The sequence below is a fragment of the Solanum dulcamara genome, chromosome 3 (genome assembly GCF_947179165.1).
Source record: "Solanum dulcamara chromosome 3, daSolDulc1.2, whole genome shotgun sequence".
Lineage (NCBI taxonomy): Eukaryota > Viridiplantae > Streptophyta > Magnoliopsida > Solanales > Solanaceae > Solanum > Solanum dulcamara.
The window spans coordinates 71,568,346-71,587,714 of NC_077239.1; the positions used below are offsets into that span (position 1 = coordinate 71,568,346).

The following is a 19,369-nucleotide window of genomic DNA, read 5'->3' on the forward strand; positions in this document are numbered from 1 at the left end:
ACAAGTTAGATGGTTTTTTTCTACTAGTTGCTATGTGGCTTTTCCGACGAGAGAAATTGCTTATTCAACAAAAATGTGTTTTTGTGAGAAATCTATGGAAGGAATTATTATTGTGGTTCACTTCTCTCTCCTACCAAACAAGCCCTAAATTTGGACAGGTAGCAGAGTTTTCTTATCTAATTACCAAAAAATAATAAAGATTCATAGGGGCATACCGTGCTAAGCAAGTTCAACTAAATTTACCATAATTTTACCCATATCCACCTCCTATTCTTTGCAACATCATATGCCAAAGTACATATGTTGTACTGCCACCATACAGACAAAACACACCCCTATTCTTTGCCTATAAGAGGAAACATACAAGGTTTGGTGGGGTTGGCATATGTTGTACTACTACCATCATACAAACATACATAGTTGAATCGTTCAATATTGTCTATTATGTAGTAGTTTGTCCCACAGTAACAGCTCCACCACAGCCAGTTAATGAGCTTCCAGGCACTCACGCACCACAGCTAGTTAACACATGAAATGGTAAATTGCAATCTAACAGGCTGTTATGAACTGTCCTTTTCCAAAATCAAAGATAACATTTTCCATTCAACTGAAAAAAATCTTAAGGGTATATAACTGCATCCAGAAAAGCTACAATCTGGGAATGCAACAGAAGTAACTTCCACTGTCTATATCACCAAGGTTAACCTTGTAACCATAACATTGATACTTCAAACAAAGGCAAATATAACATAACTAGAAAATCATGGCATAGTATCAGTTCTGCAAGTACTTGGAGAAAATCCCTACTAAAGTCGCAACGAAATAAGACAAACGCTACCAACTAGCAAACTGGAGAACAGCCTCTTCAACAATCTTCTTCGGACTCCAAACAAGGTTCTGTACACAAAACAGCAAACAAAATATATAAGTAAGACACACAGCAATAGTTTAGCTACAGAACTAAAGATCATTCTTAAAAAGATCAAGAAAGTCCCTTTATAAAAGAGAAATGGCTTACCTTGCAAACAGTCAGGTATGATCAACAATCTCCAGAGGCAAAATGAAACTTTTAGCAGATAAACAAGAGGAACAACCACTTAGGAGAACTAATTGGACTCATAGGAGGAATGCTCAATAGGCAACTTACCTAAGAGCAGGAGCAGAAAAGGATATAACTAATTTTACTTCCCGCTTTACCAATTTTCATTCCAAAAAACAGAAAATGGCAAAGGGGAAAACAACTTTGAGAGGAGGAAAGTATTGAGTTAAATCCTATTCAGGGTTAAAGAAAACAAAAAAACGAGAACACTGATGAAATGAATGCTGACCAGCCAATTCAGGCATCAAGGATTTGTAAGGAGTAAGAGGTACCTGATACTCTATACAGTAGGAGGATTTGATATTGAATTGCAAAGAAATAGAGAGAAGGATCCTAAATTCAAGATCAGAGGGCCAAGAATTTGGTCAGAGTATAAAACAAAAGTCTGAAAGATAGCTGTCCACCTAATCTTATCAGAGCTCTAGTATATGTACAATATGTTTGATAAACTCAAAAGCTAACTGACTTTGAAGAGAAAAAGGGGAAAACAACCTATTAAGAAGAGTATAATCAAGAACGAGAATTCTACATCACAGGTAATGTGATGATATGCAAAAGCATCAAAAGATCATTGGGCAACCAATCCTGCGAACTCAGCAAAGAACTGCCAATACACCGAATACTGTAATAGCTTCTTCTGTCCATTGACCTCCACTAGAACATAACTCCATGTTGTTGCACCACTACTAAATTTAACCACGTCTGCACATAAGACTAATCAAATTTGAATCTACCAGGAAATGTTGATCTACCTGCCATTGTTCATCTCTTATAACCGTAACCAACCCACTATAAAAACTATTGTAGCCCTTCCAACATTGAACCAAAGCTGTTCTCCATGCACCACAATAAAAGCTAAGTAACTATTACCACGTCAAGCTAAAGACTGATTTATTCACCTATATACAATCTACTAAAAAGATACTTGCAAACTAGATAACTGCCTTATTTATCCTTTTACTAACCCTCACCAAACATTCATCAATCCATAATTTCAAGATTGAGAATGCGACGGAGAGTCTGTGTTGCAGAGTCAATAGCGTCAGATAAACCTCCTGGAGATGGGCTGCACTCCCGTGTCGGGGATGCAGGTGCAGATTTAGCAAAGGGAGGCAAACCAATATCAGAGGGTGAAGTAGGCAGGTCAAGGGAAACAGTCCTTTTAGGCTTAACAGAAAATTTTGGGATTGGCAAAGAACTAGGTGGAGGTGAGTTTGAGTAAGCTGGACCAGCCCAGAGTTCAGAATAAGCAAATTCATCATTCAAAGGCCTCTTCTTTCTCGAATCAGCACCCAATTTGATGTCAATAGGTATTGAAATAGAATTACTGGGGGCTGAGTTTTTCGACTTCTTTTGACCTACGGAATGAGAATTACCAGGGATTGACGATGGGGGTGACGGTGTTTTCGAACAAAATGAGGAGGAATAAGCCTTTTTAGTGACTGGTGTGGAGCAGGCCTTTAATGGGGTAGGAAGTATACCGACACCTGATTCAAAAGACCGGCAATTTATCTCTTTGAAACCTACAGAAGGAGGTGACCCAAAGGATCCAAATCGAACAGGAGCTTGACCCTTAGTTCTATCATAGTAGTGATTCTTATGCTGAGCAACAACAACAAGTGTCTCCATTTCTAAATTAAACAATAACTGATTCAACTGACTACTTTATCTCAAAAAACTGAAGATCTAACAAACAAATCCAGTACAGAGGTCAGAATCTCAAATCCAGAAAAAAAAGGTCACGTTTTGGGGTTTAGAAAACGCTAGAAATCATAGATCTTCTCCACAACCAACATACAGTTCACTGAATCCAAAAAATTCTCCCACTTATCAACGATTAACACTTCACTCTTCAGTTTCTTCAGATCTATCAGCAGAAAACAACAAAAATCGAAAAAACAAATAAGTAATCACGAAAAATATGATTAACCCATAAACTAAACACAAAACCCCATGATGAATAAGTTCATACAAATTCAATAAAGAACAAAAACAAGAAACGAGATTTCACCTGATAATTCCCAGAAGATGTACAGAAATTGAAGAACCAGGTTCTTTCCAGTGCAATTTTATTAGAGATTTATCTTATCTTAAACCCCTAACCCTTATATATTTACTCTTTATAATTGGTCAGTACTAAATTTGCTATGGGAGCTTGTGCTGCTCTTCGTAATGTTCAACCACTGATCTTTTTGAAACGTTAATAGAATCTCCGGATTCGAAATGCCCATTAGTCATATTTAAATTTCCATCACACGTCCGATGACGCTATTACAGAATTAGCCTCAGGGACTAAAATAAATAACAAAATGCCACTACCCTAATTTTTACATTTATATATATTCCAATTTAAGCATCTCTATAAAAGAGCTGGAATGGCAAGATTCCTTTAATTAAATTAAAGCCTATTCATTGGTAGTTCAACTATTCATTTTCATGATTGAATTAGTTCACCAACCTACAATTTTATTATTATTATTATGGTTTCCGAACAATTGGTGCGCACCATAATTAATTTATTAAATATTAGCTATTTTTAATCGATACAATTCTACATTAAATTACAATTTTATGAGTTGTTAACAATATCTAATTTGATATTTTACTGATTTAATTATTCTTGCAATGAAATATATTCATTCAATCAAATGATCTTGATCTTATATCTCGTGACAATATTGTTATAATCTTTAATTGAAATTACAAAATATTTGAATTGAAATAGTTATTTATAACTTTTCTTTAATCTTATATATGGTGCATTCAAGACTTAAAGAGGGTGAAAATAATTAAACAATTTACTATTTGAGCCACAAAGATACTGAGTGCAATTACATTCACTGTTAAATATATTTCATACAGTGTACCTTTGATATGTCAATGAAATTCACTGTTCAATGTGTTCATACAATGCATGCACCTTTGATTTGTTGATGAATTTCACTATTCAATGTGTTCATACAATGCACCTGTGATCTCTCTATAAAATTGTATTCTTCCCACACACTATATATACGTAGTTTGATTAACGATAGATTCAGAATTTTAATTTTTTGGATCTAATTTTTAAGATTCTTAGATTGAAACTGTTAAATTTTATAAGTTATTAGTTCATAAGTATTATTTATAATTATTTTAGTAATTTTTTTCATGTAAATTACCGTATCAAAATTAGTATTAAGTTCAGGTAAACCTAATATCTCAAAGCTCCATCCGCCCTTGAGATTTGATGATACAATTCTAATAGATTTTGTTCCATTTCTCTGTTTTTTTGGAAATAGATTTGTGATTCATTATAAAAGATCTTCAATAGGTGATCGGAGAAGAAATAAATTAATATTAAATCTATAATAATTATAAATAATATTATAGTAAAAGATGTAAAAGAATTTTTCATCACAGTGGTCTATATCTGGGATCAACATTGAACCTCAACTTGTTTATCTTAATTGCATATGGATGAATTATCAATACAACACAATATGAAGCATCCTAGTATATGTTATTATTGATAATAGTATGTTAATTGATGAAATCAACGGAGATGTTAATTGTCAAGTTTTAAATTATGAAAAAGTATTTTAAAGAATAAAAGTTTTAAGACAATTATTTAGGATTACCTCGAATGAGAGATGAATCTATAATTTGAAGTTTATGAATTTCTAACGAGTTCAAATTTTTAAAAAATTATTCTATATGTCCAAGAGAATTTCTGCTCAAAAGTTACTAGGATTTCGAAAATTTCGCTCCCGCCGCTCTCGATCCGCCCTTGCCCCACTCATGCGTAAATATTTCATAGTAGCCTCATTAGAATGTACAACTTTCTTGATATATCTAGATAATAGATAGGGACATAAACTGAAACATTTTGAGGCTATAAAAATAGTTACTAAATTGTTAGCACCACACCAATACATTCCTGCCAGACTAGTTATTAATACAATTAAGAGAAGCTCTGTTATAGTCATTTTTGTACATTCAATATATTTTACGCATAGAGTAATACAGAGAGTTGAACATGGTAAAATAAGAAATTGAAAATTTGCATTCAAATTTTTTTCGAAAAGTTAATCATAGATTCTTCCAAATTTGAGATGGTATGGATAAAAGAACTTTCTATGTTATATTATTCAATTCTCGACGAATGAATTGATTTGATAGTTTAAATATTGTTATTCGTGATATTGATCGGATTCAAGATCATTGAGATTTTATTGAATTTGCAAATTAAAGATGTATCATCTTTATGAAATTAAATCTCGAGTAATTGCGAAGTAAAAAATCAATGAAATTATAAAATTAAATATTCTTACATTTATCGTCACTGCACTATTTATTCTAGTTCTTATCGCTTTTCTACTTATCATTTATATAAAAATAATTAATTATTAACTAATTTAAATAAAATTGACTTTTGAATTCTTAGTCAAAATTGACAAAATAAATGAAAAAAATGCCAAAACAAAAGAATAAGGAGAGTGCTTCCGAAATGAGAGAAAGACAAACCCCTTCTGTCACCGATAGTAAGATAGCTAGCATACCCAAATTATAATTTTAAGTTCGTGTCCAAACAACTATAATAATTTATATAGCTAATTTTGACTTATTCAAAAAATTGATACATAATTTCTAATTATATGAAAAAATTAATCGTAAATAAAAAATAAAACACAAAAAAGCTTTTATAAGATCGTTATATTATAATATAGTCATGGGATACAAGTTGAAAATGAGAAGCCACGAGGAAGAATGGGGTTGGTGCATAGGACTTTGTGGGGCTAACAAGTGGCCAACGACAAGGTGATGAGTTGTGGACAGATAAAAGATGGAAAGAAAAAGAATAGGGAATAGCGCTATGTGGGGCTTCTGACATGCACATTTGTCGGTTGATTAGGGAAAAGTAGGTGGAGTCTTGCTTTGTGAATTGGCCTTCTTTTCTTTGATGCCTTAAAAAGGTCATGCTACCAATTTGACATATTTTTATGTCAAAAACCTTCATTTTAACTTTAACCAAATACCTAAATACTCCTTCAATCGATTGCACACTTTTGCATAAAGTTTGGTTCCATTTGATTTTAAGATTTATCAATTTTATTTATTGATTAATTATTTATTTATAAATATGTTAAATTATTATATAATATTATTAAGATATTGGCTTATTCATTTATTAATTATTAGTTATTATCGATTTAATCGTTAAGATTCAACACACAATTTTTTTGAATATTGAAAATCACTTAGAAACAAGGTGACAAATAACAAACTAAATGAATCATGCACGTGAGTTGACAGATTGCATCTTACTCAAAAGCAAACACTGACACATTGTAGAATAACCAGGAGTTTTAAAACAGCGAGAAATAAAACTATGAAACTAAACTCTAAGTTTAAGGACTTTTTATATACCAAATAATATATATACATAATGTATTAATTTACTATGGATTATCTCCTTCTTTGAAATATATAAACAATAATATGATAAAAAAAAAGGCAGCTCGGTGCACTAAAACTCTCGCTCTGCGCAGGATTCGAGGAAGGGCCCGACCACAAGGGTCTATTGGCAGCAACTTAACTAGTTACTCTAAGGCTCCCCTTCAAAACAATAATAGGATGATAATTTTATTTTAAAGATTATTGTGACTACTACTATTTTTTTTTATGTCTCTTAAATAATAATTATAATATTTTTTTCTATATTATTGATGATTTATTTGCAGAATTATTATAATTTTACTTTACTTATTTTCTTTGTAACATAATTACAAAATTGAAGATATAATATACATTCCCTAAATTCATGGAACTTACTGTGTTTTGAAGCTTATACCTTACCCCGTATGATATATAACGCCTTACTTTTAATCCCCACTTTTTAAAACACTGCGACAATTTCTTCTCAAAATATAAATTTGAAGAGATTTGATTTAGTAAGTGAAGGTTTTGGGTAAATATTATAGATGAATTTTTTATAGCTAACATTTTTTTGGTTTTTGAAGTGTATATTATGTAAAACTTTTATATACGTTATTGTGTGTTGTGTTCAGATTTTAAAAGATTTTCCAAAAAGTAATTACACAACGAAAGTATATTCAAAAGAGCATCAAAATAAGAAATATAACTAATATTTCTTCATTTTATTTTATTTTCTTGTTTATTTCATTCTCTTCCTTCCTTTTATTTTAATTACTCTTATATAAAAGGCATAGTTGAGCAGCTTCAGTTGCCTGTGTCATCATCTCTATGTTGTCTCTTTATTTTTACATTTACCTAGTAGCTTAGTGGGGACGAGGGTAAGGAGGGGTAAGTGGGTTAAAGGAGCGTCTAGACTGAGAATAGGTTCTTGGAACATTGGGACGTTAACGGGTAAATCCATAGAACTGGTTAAGATTCTAAAGAAGAGGAAGATTAATATAGCCTGTGTCCAGGAGACAAAATGGGTAGGCTCTAAAACTAAGGAGGTAGACGGGTATAAGCTTTGGTTTTCTGGTAATCGAAGTATAGAAATGGGGTAGGCATTTTAATAGACAGTGATTTAAGGGATCAGGTGGTGAAGGTTAGGAGAGTCAATGATAGGATGATGTCGATTAAAATAGTCGTTGAAGGGATCACATTGAACGTTATTAGTGCTTATGCGCCGCAAGCGGTCTTACGCGAGGAGGATAAGTGTAACACCCCCTAAAACGTTGTATGTAGGTATTTCAATTCTCGACGAAAATGATACAACCTATGTATTTTGGGCATAACTTTTCATAGGATTGTTCAAATTAGGTGATTCAAATTTCTACGTAACCAGAATGTCATTACCTACAACTTCCATGAAGACTATATCTTAAGATTCGGAGTGTAAGTAGATCAAATAAATTAATCTTTGCAAGACATAGTGTTGTAACGGAATGGAGTGTTTGTAGAAGAAAATTTATATCTCACTGTAGGTTGATCCAAATTGGATGATTCTTAAACGACATGAAACTAGACTTCTATATCTACAATTCTTATGAAGACACTAAATCCTAATAAGGAATGTATCTTGTTCAAACGCAGCTTCGAACACGAATATTCCGTTAAACGAGAGTTCATCTCACCTACCATAGAAAGATCTAGATACATTTGACATCACTAATGACATCAATTGCCCTCCATTTGACATCATCTATGACATCAATATATTCCATTAAATTTTCAGATTTTTGTTTATAATTATTTTATTTATTGTTTGGTCCCTCTTTCCCACCTATAAAATATCCACCTTATTTCCTCATTTTATTCATCAAGCTTTCTTAAGCAACTCTTCTCTCTATATACTTCTTTACGCATTCTCAAATATAGTTTTAGTTTTAGTAGTATAAAAATACTACTCCGGTGATTCTTATACTCCGGGTAGTACACAAAACGCTCCGGCGAGAAGAAAAGGCTAGGGGTCCAAGAGTGTTCCAATTCGGAGTAAAGCTTCGGATTTAAGGTATGTAAGGCTTTCATAGCATCGGATTGAGTTCGTCCATGCGCCCAATATTTAAATTCATTATAATTGAGTTATAGTTGAGTTTTATCCAAATCTTGAATTCTAAATGAATTAATTCTTCTTCTATTGAGTTAGATATACTTATGCATTAATATTATTATTATTGTTATCTCTCATATTATTGGAATTATTGTTCATGGCTACTTTCCCATGAATTCTAATTGATTTGATGTTCATGAATATTTTTACACATGTTTTGAGTAAAGATGTTGGATTTTTAATATTTTCATTGATAAAAAGAGTGATATGAATTAATACTATATATGTATTTTATTGAGTTTTGAAAGAGCAAAAGAGTTGAATTTAAATGAATTTGAGTAAATGATGTTTTGAGCAAAATGTTTTGATGAGATGTAAATGATGTTTTTTTAGTTTAATGATTGATGAAGAGGTAATGAGATGAGTTTGATGATTTAAATTAAAGTCCAATGAGACTAGATGATGAGTTTAATATGAGCACATATTTTGGAAGTAGTATTGAGCACCGAGTTGGGTAAGAGTTTAAATTGACTCAAACTCCAGAACTACGTAGCCAGCGTAGGATGGAGGTTATGCCTCTTAAGTCCCAAAAAGAGGACTTTGATGAGTGGATCCAAGATGGTGATGTCCTTTACCCTGGCAAGGTATTGGATGGATGTGGCAACGACATCGCTTCGTTGTATCATCGCTAGCTCATAAGTGATGGTTGTCGGTTAGAGAAACTCCCAACTGAGTAAGCATTTCTTATTGTTATTTTAAATTTGCATTACATATAAATGTTGAGATGATGTTGAGTTCTGAGCTGAGTTTTCCTAAGAGGAATTTCTTGATATATGTCCTTACCTTCCTGCCATTTTACATACTCGTACATTCCACGTACTGACGTCATTCGACCTGCATTGTTTTATAATGCAGATACAAGTGTTAGAGATCCTCAACAGGCGCATCATTGAAGATCATTATTTTTCAGCTATTTGTTGAGTCCTTCTTGTATTCGGAGGAACTCTCTATCCTTTTATTACTTTTGAGTATTATGTTTCTTTTAAGGTAGCCATGGACATGTCATTGACACCATCTAAGAGTATTAGAGGCTTCATAGACAGAGTTTAATGATGTAATTGGAGTAGTTCTCCTTTGAAACTACTTCTTCTAAAATAATTTTCTTCTTTCATTTGACGTTGTTAACGGAGAGCCCACATAAATATTCTTATTAAGTCTTCCGCTGATGAATGAATAAGTAACGAGATCAAGTGGTTCTCTCGGAGGCCAGAGATGGTTTCTGAGTGCCGGCCACGCCTAGGGTACCCTCTCGGGGCGTGACAATAAGAGGCGCTTTTGGGAGGATTTGGACGAGTTAGTGGTAGGCATACCACCTACTGAGAAGCTTTTCGTGGGAGGGGATTTCAATGGGCACATTGGGTCTATTTAAGGAGGGTATGATAATGTGCATGGGGGCTTTGGCTGCGAGGACAGAAATGGAGGAGGAATCTCACTTTTGGATTTCGCAAGAGCTTTCGTGTTAGTGATAGCCAATTCGAGTTTCCCAAAGAATGAGGACCACTTGGTAACCTTCCTAGCTCAGTGGCTAAAACTCAGATAGATTTTTTACTCTTTAGGAAGGATGATAAAGGTTTGTGCAAAGACTGTAAGGTCATCCCAATCAACAACCTTACAACCCGACATAAGCTCTTAGTGATGGATTTAGGGATTAAGATGACGAGGATGAGGAGGGTTGGGGAAGAACGACCTAGGATCAGATGGGGGAGTTTGACAACGGTTAGTGCCCTAGAGATGGGAGAGAAATTGAAGGGTATGGGGGCCTGGGATAGTAGTGGGGATGCGAACGGTATATAGGATAGGACAGCTAGTTGTATTAGGGCTGTAGCAAGGGAAGTGTTATGAGTCTCGACAGGTAGTCATAGACGGCATCGAGAGGACTGGTGGTGGAATGGAGAAGTGCAAGGGAAAGTGGAAGCAAAGAAGGTGGCGTATGCTAAGTTTATGGAGAGCAAGGATGAGGTGGAGAAGTGGACGAATGGGGAACTGTATAAGATAGCCAGGAAGGAGGCGAAGTCGGCGTTTGCAACGACAAAAATGACAGCTTTTGAACGTCTTTATGCTGAACTAGAAGAGAAAGATGGGAACAGGAAATTATTCAGGCTAGCCAGGGCCCGGGAGAGAAGGGCACGCGATGTGGATCATGTGAAGTGCATTAAAGACGAGCACGAAAAAGTATTGGTAGATGAGACCCTTATCAAACAAAGATGACAATCATACTTCCATAAACTTTTGAATGACAGAGAGGATAGAGAAATTGTGTTGGGAGATTTGGAACATACAGGAAGGAGTCACGATATTGGGGGTTGTAGGAGTATTACGGTCGATGAGGTTAAAGGTGTTGTTCGTAGGATGCGCTGGGGAAGAGCGACCGGACCTAACGAGATCCCTAGAGAATTTTGGAAGAGTGCGGGCTCGGTAGGTTTGGAATGGCTGACTAGGTTATTTAATGTCATCTTTACGACTGCAACGATGCCCGTAGAATGGAGGTCGAGCATCATGATCCCTCCATACAAAAACAAGGGGGATAGCCAGAGTTGCGACAACTATAGAGGTATCAAGCTTCTAAGCCATACTATGAAAGTGTGGGAAAGAGTGGTGGAGATGAGGGTGAGGAGAGGCGTGTCTATTTCAGAGAACCAGTTCGGATTTATGCCGGGACGCTCAACTACGGAAGCCATCCATCTTATGAGGAGACTAATGGAGCAATATAGGGAGAGGAAGAGAGACTTGCATATGGTATTCATCGACTTAGAAAAGTCTTACGATAAAGTCCCACGAGAGATACTATAGAGATGTTTGGAGGCTAAAGGTGTACCGGTAGCGTACATAAGGGTGATCAAGGACATGTACGAGGGTGCCAAAACCAGGGTAAGGACAATAGGAGGGGACTTAGAACACTTCTCAGTTGTGATGGGGTTGCATCAAGGATCAGCTCTTAGTCCATTTCTATTTGCCTTGGTGATGGATGTATTGACGCGACAAATTCAAGGTGAGGTGCCATGGTGTATGCTTTTTGCGGACGATATAGTCCTCATCGATGAGACTCGTAGCGGAGTTAACGCTAAGCTGGAAGATTGGAGACGCACCTTGGAGTCTAAAGGGTTTAAGCTGAGTAGGACCAAGACAGAGTACCTAGAGTGCCAGTTCAGTGAGACACCTCAGGAGGTTGGCGCGGAAGTTAGGCTCGGGGACCAAGCCATCCAAAAGAAAAATAGTTTTAAGTACCTTGGTTCTATAATGCAAGGCAGTGGGGAGATCGACGAGGATGTCACACATCGTATTGGGGCAGGATGGAGGAAATGGAGGCTCGCCTCTCGTGTGTTGTGTGACAAGAAGGTGCCACCACAACTTAAGGGCAAGTTCTACAAAGTGGTGGTTAGACCAGCTATGTTATACGGGGCGGAGTGTTGGCCAGTTAAGGTCTCCCACGTGCAAAAGATAAAAGTTGCCGAGATGAAAATGTTGAGATGGATGTGTGGGCATACCAGGAGCGACAGGATTAGAAATGAGACTATTCGAGACAAGGTAGGAGTAGCCTCGATGGAAGACAAGATGCGGGAGACGCGAGAGGTTGACCATGGATGGTTTCAGAAGAGGTAGGGGTAGGCCGAAGAAATATTGAGGAGAGGTGATCAGACAGAACATGGCGCATTTACGACTTACCGAGGACATGACCTTAGATAGGAGGGTGTGGAGGACACACATTAGGGTAGAAGGCTAGTACATAGTGGCATTATTCCCCCTTATTCGTAGGCGTATTAATGCACTATGATTTCTTGTACTCTGATTTATGGCATTTATGTTATTATCTAATAATACCTACTGTTTTTTGTGCTTTGATTATTTCGTTATCTTCTTAGCTACTTTTAATATTCTTGTCTGACCTTTTTCTATGCTTCTATTGAGCCGAGGGTCTTTCGGAAACAGCCGTCCTACATTGGTAGAAGTCAGGTCTGCGTACACTTTACCCTCCCCAGACCCCACGATGTGGGATTTCACTAGATTGTTGTTGTTGTTGTTGTTGTTAGTGGTTGAGGCATTAAGTCATGTGTGAGAGGTCATGTGTTCAATTCTCAACACAGTTTTAAATATTTTTTAGAAGAGGGAATATGAAGGAGCTTGGCGTGAAGACAGTAGTTTGGTAATTTACTTAATTTTTTGATCAATTGAATTTCAGGCTAGTAATCTACATATGGGTATTTTGAAAATTGATTTATCTAAAAAAAATTTTAACAATAATATTATAAATTACAATAATTAATAACTTGAAATATTAAAAATTTAATTAACTCTCGAAATTTCGCATGTATCATATAAACTAGGACTGACATGTGTTATTTAAAAATTACGTTAAGAGTACTGTAAATCAAAATAATTAACAATTTAAAATAATTGAAATACATATTAAAAATTTAATTAACTCTCAAAATTTCAAATGTGCCAACTAAATTGGGATAGAGAGAGTAACATATATTATTTGAAAATTACATTACAAGTACTATAAAAATCACAACTTAAAATATTTAAAAATATATTAAAATATTGTTAACTCTCGAAATTTCACATGTGCCACATTTATTAGGGCAGAGGGGAATAACGTATATTATTTAAAAATTACGTTAATTAATAGTAATATAAATCACAATAATAAACAACATAAAATATTTTTACAAATATATTAAAAATTTAGTTGACTTTCAAAATTTCATATGTGCCACGTAAATTGGGACAAAGTGAATGAAACATATATTATTTAAAAATTATATTAAAAGTACTATAACATAATAATTAAGAATTTCAAATATTTAAAAATTACATAAAAATTTGATTGACTCTCCTGATTTTATTTGTGCCGCATAAATTAAAATAAATAGAGTAATATATGTTGGGCTCGTGCTTGCACGGATTATTGTATCTAGTTAAGGAAGATACGTGAGTTTCAATTGTCTTTGTTATTGTTAGGGTAACACCTTATTTGGATGATTGTTACATGCCGTTGATAATTACTCACTCACCAACATGGGTTGTGGTACAGTGGTGAGACTGCTTCATCCTTAACCAGAGTTCTCGGGTTCGAGCCCTGGTATGAAAAAAATTCTGTTGGGAGTTCTACCCCCGAATGGGCCCTACAGTGCACGATCCGGATATATTCGGGGCTCCGAATATCGGGTGGAAAATAAATAAAAAAGATAATTACTCCATCCGTTTAAAAAAGAATGGCCTAGTTTGACTTGACACGGAGTTTAAGAAAACAAATAAGACTTTTTTTATCTTGTGGTCGTAAATTAAAGTTATGTCAAATGTACCAAAATACTATTTAATTTTGTGGCTTTAAACATGGCACCTGAAAAATTGAAATTAAAATTTTACCAAAAAAGGAAATGGATCATTCTTTTTGAAACAGATTAAAAAAGAAAGGATGTTATTCTTTTTGAAACTGAGAGAGTATAATATTTGAATAGATTATATTATTTTTTATTGTTATATAAATTATAATATCATATATCAACAATTTAGAGAATAAATCTATAATATTATAAAAAAAAGTAAGGTACGAGATATAATTAATATATAAAAAGGTAGGTAAATAATAAAATAATATAAATAAATAATAAGAAAAGGCGAAATGAAAAAAAAACGATAATGATTTAATCACTCCAAATCAATTGTAATATAAAAACAGAACTTTTCGTCATCATATAACGATGAGTTTAATAAAACAATATAATAATATTTAAATAATAATTAATAAAATAAACATTATAATTAAGGTAGCAATACAATAGGTAACAACCATCTAAAATAACAAAATTTGTATGATCTTATGATAAATTCTTGACCGGAATAGTTTATTTGGTAACAATGTTGTTCACTAAGCCAAAAGGTGGATTATTGGTTGTCAATAAATTACATTGGACATCATTTTTCTTATTGAGAAACTCTCTCCCCAATAATTTTCTAGTAGTTGGGGAGAGCCACTTCGATCAAATCAGTGCTTCAATCACTTCCTATACATCTGTTATCTGCCATAACCCCTACCAGAACCACTTTGAAATAAATAAAATGCCTTATTGCTGACTTCTTCTGGGGTTGGGATAAGGAGAAAAGGAAGTACTACTGGGCCTCTTGGGAAACCCTTAGCTTACCATATGAGGAGGGAGGTATTGGTGTAAAAAACTTGGAAGATATATGTCTGGCAATGCAATACAAACATTGGTGGTTGTTCAGAACTAAGAGATCTTTATGGGGGGATTTCTTGAGAGCTAAATACTGCCAAAGAGCTCATCCTGTCACAAAAAAGTGGCACACAGGCCAATCTCTCATATGGAAGAACATGATGAAGAACAAAGGTGACATAGAACCTCAAATTAAGTGGACCTTATGTTCAGGGAACTGCAGTTTCTGGGGAGATGATTGGCTGGGTATTGGCCCTCTAGCCAATCACTATGAATATATTCCAAGATTCAACAACTCCACTGTCTCCATGTTCTGGACAAATGGAAAATGGAATGAAGAGAAAATCAGGCAACAGGCCCCTCAACACATGATACACATAATTCTCAATCCTAAAATCATGTACCAACAAAACACATTAGATCAAGCTCAATGGAAGCTGCAATCACATGGAAATTTCACTTGTAAATCAGCTTGGGAAAATGTGAGAAAGAAAAAAAAATAAGACATTGACAGATAGGATGACATGGCATACTAACATCCCTTTCAAGGCTTCATTCTTGCTTTGGAGAGCATTGAGACACAAACTGCCAACCAATGATAAACTGATTTCTTTTGGGAGAGAAACTGCAGAGTGCTCATGCTGCTACAGGCCTGGTTTGGACAACATAGATCACATTTTTATCTTTGGAAGCTTTGCTAAACATATCTGGACATATTTCTCCAATTGGGGGGGAATCATGCAAGACCACAACTCCATTAGAGGCATCTTGATGAGATGGTGGACCTACAAACCAAACAATGCTGTACATAAACTCATGTTGCAAGCCCTCTTTATATTTATTTGCTGGAATGTCTGGAAGAACAGGTGTGCAAGTAAATATGGAGGAAAGAAATCTAGTACTACTAGAGTGAAGTTCAATATAATCAAGGAAATATACATGCTTATTATTACAGCTTTTCCATATATCCCATGGCCACCAGCTTGGAAGGATCTAATTATTTAGATAGAAAACTGTAAGCATGACATAAAAGTAATCCAGGTTAAATGGCTCAAACCCCCCCTAACATAGTTAAACTTAACACTGATGGGAGTGTCATAGGCAACCCAGGAAAAATAGGAGCAGGAGGCATAGTAAGGGATTATAAGGGTAATCTGATATATGCTTTTGCCTCTCCTTTGGGAGTTGGAACCAATAATCAAGCGGAAGTGCAGGCAACCAGTTTTGGCATTAATTGGTGCATTCAACATGGTTATAATAGAGTAATATTGGAAGTAGATTCTGAACTAGTGATCAAGTGGCTGAATCTGGACATCAAACCACCCTGGAACATTCAAAACTACGTTAATGAACTTCAACAACTGGTCCAACTGCTAGAATTCTTCCAATGCAAACATGTTTTTCGGGAAGCAAATTTTCCAGCTGATACATTATCTAAGTACAGCCATACACTTGATAATACACAACACTTCTACAACCTTCAACAACTTCCACAAGAAACCAAGGGCTACATAAAGCTAGACAAGATAGGAATGACAAGCTTCAGGAGAAGAAGATTAAAAAGGATCAAACAACCTCCTTGAATATTTTTTATCTCTAATGTTTCTAACTTGGACAAAATCGGTATGACAAAATTGGGAAGAGAAAGATGTAGCTTCGTATACTTGATCTTCTTCATTTAGCTATGTATAAAATGTAGCTTATTTGAATAGGACTAGTGTAGGTATCTTTCTTGTATTCACATGGAAGGGGAGAGTCTCCCTCATTTATGTTTTTTCCTAGTCGCATTGTATCGAGAGGAGTCCTCTCATAGGTTTACTGTTTTTCTAGTATTTAGGAAGCACTTTCTAGTATCGGGGATGAGTTAGCCGACCTTAGTAGGTTTGCAGACTTATGAACCACCTTAATTCGGAGGTAAGGTTGTGTCCCCCTCCTTGTATCTTTATATTTTATGTATGATAAGGCTTGGGGGTGCTGCTCAACCCCTGACTGTGCACGAGAGATGGGAGCCTCGTGTAGGGTCCCTTCCCGTAAAAAAAATAAATAATAATTTTCTAGTAGTCAGATGACCTTGATATAAAAGTAGCAAAAGGAGTAAATTACACGTGGCAGATGCATGCATACACTCTCAGCAAGTACTAGAGTTAATGAATGAGTGGATTAATTGACCCATTTAAAAGTTACTTGTATTGGCTAAAATATGAATTCAACTGAAATGAGCTAAAATATGGGTCATTATTCAACTCGTTCAATTCATATTAAATTTAATTGCTTTATTTGTTCTTTTATAAATTTTTAGTACCTATAATATGATTATTTTCTTCTTTATTATGACTATATATAACATATTAAATAAAAAAATAAAACAAAATATTTTGACAAGATTTCTTATTATTCAATTTGAGCTCTATATCAATCCAATATTGAATGAATTGGAATGGGTTAGATTGAAATAAATTGAGCTAATAAATGGCCGAATCAATTGTTAGAGTGTAAAAAACATACACACAACGGAAGTAAATCATTGGATCTTAAACTTATATGTTAACATGATACTATAAATCAAAATGCGAAATTCAGAAAATTAACATCTTGAAGCTTTACAGAACTTGTTCAAAGTACGATTATCCAAGGCTGTAATCTTCTACTGTTTTCTGATTATTTTCTCAACTTATTTCCTTGAGTGGGCAAGAATTTTCTACTGTAAAAGTGTGTTTTTCCTCTAAGATATTTCCTCTAATGATACCCATTGTTCCATAGATGATTAGTAGAGAGGGGGAAAATGTCTTGGACAATAACGGCCAATTAAGGGTAATTAAAATCAGGGCAATCAAATCCCATTAAAATCCATTTTATTGTCAAACGTTTTTATTCATTTTCTAAGAGAAAATATCTCGTTTTTAAATTAGTATCTTAATTTAAAAAAATGAAACCATTCCTTATGAAGACCAGTAATTATACCTCTTCCGGAACACTCTTTTAATTTTTCAAAATCGACTAATTAATCAGGCACAAGGGACAATAGACTTGTTAATAGAGGCTTTCAATTATGGTATTAATTGTCATATCATAATAAATTATAAATTATTCCACTGAAAATGTGTAATTGCACTCCTCAATTTAATTTCAAAATCCACCACTACTTCTTATTTAACCCCGTGTTAGAATTACCGACACAAATCAATTAAATTAAATTTTCTAAAAATTTCAATTTATTCACTAAATTAATCATTTATTATCATACTTAACTTATTTCACATGATGTATATAAAATCCACCTGCAAGATTTTCACGTGAAAACTTATAAGTAACCATAAAGGGGTGCCTTCTATCTCGAGACCGAGACACGGTTCTATCAACTAATTATTATTTCATTAATGTCATTAGGAATATATTGACTCTATTAAAAAGTATCACCTTTTAATAGATTAAAATAATAAAATAAATTACATAGACCATAAAAATTATATCAAGATTAAGAGTATAAGTACATGTAATGGACTAGAAAATTTATTTATAAATATTCAGAACATAAATAAATATCTCTAATTGGTCCGTTCAATATATACAAAATGTACCAATACAAGAAGTTGAAATTTAACCATTCCCATAATTATCAAATTATATTTAATCTTGTGCTACAATCATTAAGACGTTTTTCCAACTTTATCTTTGATCATGAACAGTTAGTTTATATTTTATAAGAACCAATAATTTTAATTTTTTGTGTATGAGTTAAAATACTCCATACACAAAATCGTCTATTATGTAAGTGATGGACACACATATATACACAATGATCTATTTAAATATTTAAATCAAGACTTTATTATAATAACATAAATAGTCTTTACAAGGGATTAAATAAAAATACTATAACATAATTACATGATTAATAGTATATTCAAACATCAATAACGCACCCAAACTTAAATAAAATGAGCGATTTGAATTTCATTTTGCCACCTCTAATCTATACTAATTTATTTATTTATACTCAAGATTTATAATTAAAGAAAAAGCAATTTTATTCATTACATTATATTATATAATTATATTTTATAATAGTCAATCTGTTACACCACACTCTTTAATGGCCACGGACATATTCTCATCTAGGTGTACACATATAACTCTCAGGGTGATAGAAGGACCTGCATGAAAATAATATCAGGCAAAATAATTCAAATATATAGTTGAAACATTGGTACAAGTTGAGAGTATTTATGTATTATTAGCCTGTTTGGATTAATTTATTTTTAAGCAGATTATAAGTTGAAAACTGCTTATAATTTTTTTTAAAAAAAGTAGGTGCAGGCCAACTTTTTTTTTTTGACTTATAAGCTGTTTTCAACTTATAAACTGTTTAAAATAAGTTCATCCAAATAAACCCAACTATTTATTGGGACTTATTTTAAGCACAAAATAACTTTAAGTTGACCAGTTAAACACTAAAAAAAACTGAAAATAGCTTATAAGCCAATCCAAACAGTCTCTATGTATTATTTCTAAAACTGTCATACCAACTTA

The 19,369-nt window shown here is 33.8% G+C and overlaps 1 protein-coding gene across 1 annotated transcript; it reads right to left on the minus strand.

The window, feature by feature from the left end:
- Positions 1-665: 665 nt before the first annotated feature.
- Positions 666-3,289, minus strand: LOC129882812 (uncharacterized). The gene is made up of 3 exons (XM_055957275.1): positions 3,111-3,289; positions 1,019-2,966; positions 666-897 (listed from the first exon to the last, which is right to left on the minus strand). Exon 2 carries the CDS (start codon positions 2,726-2,728, stop codon positions 2,081-2,083), a length of 648 nt encoding a protein of 215 aa, XP_055813250.1. The 5' UTR covers positions 2,729-2,966; positions 3,111-3,289; the 3' UTR covers positions 666-897; positions 1,019-2,080.
- Positions 3,290-19,369: the final 16,080 nt, after the last annotated feature.

Bases quoted from the DNA above. Each gene is read 5' to 3' on its own strand.
- LOC129882812 (XM_055957275.1), bottom strand. From the start codon at position 2,728: ATGGAGACACTTGTTGTTGTTGCTCAGCATAAGAATCACTACTATGAT.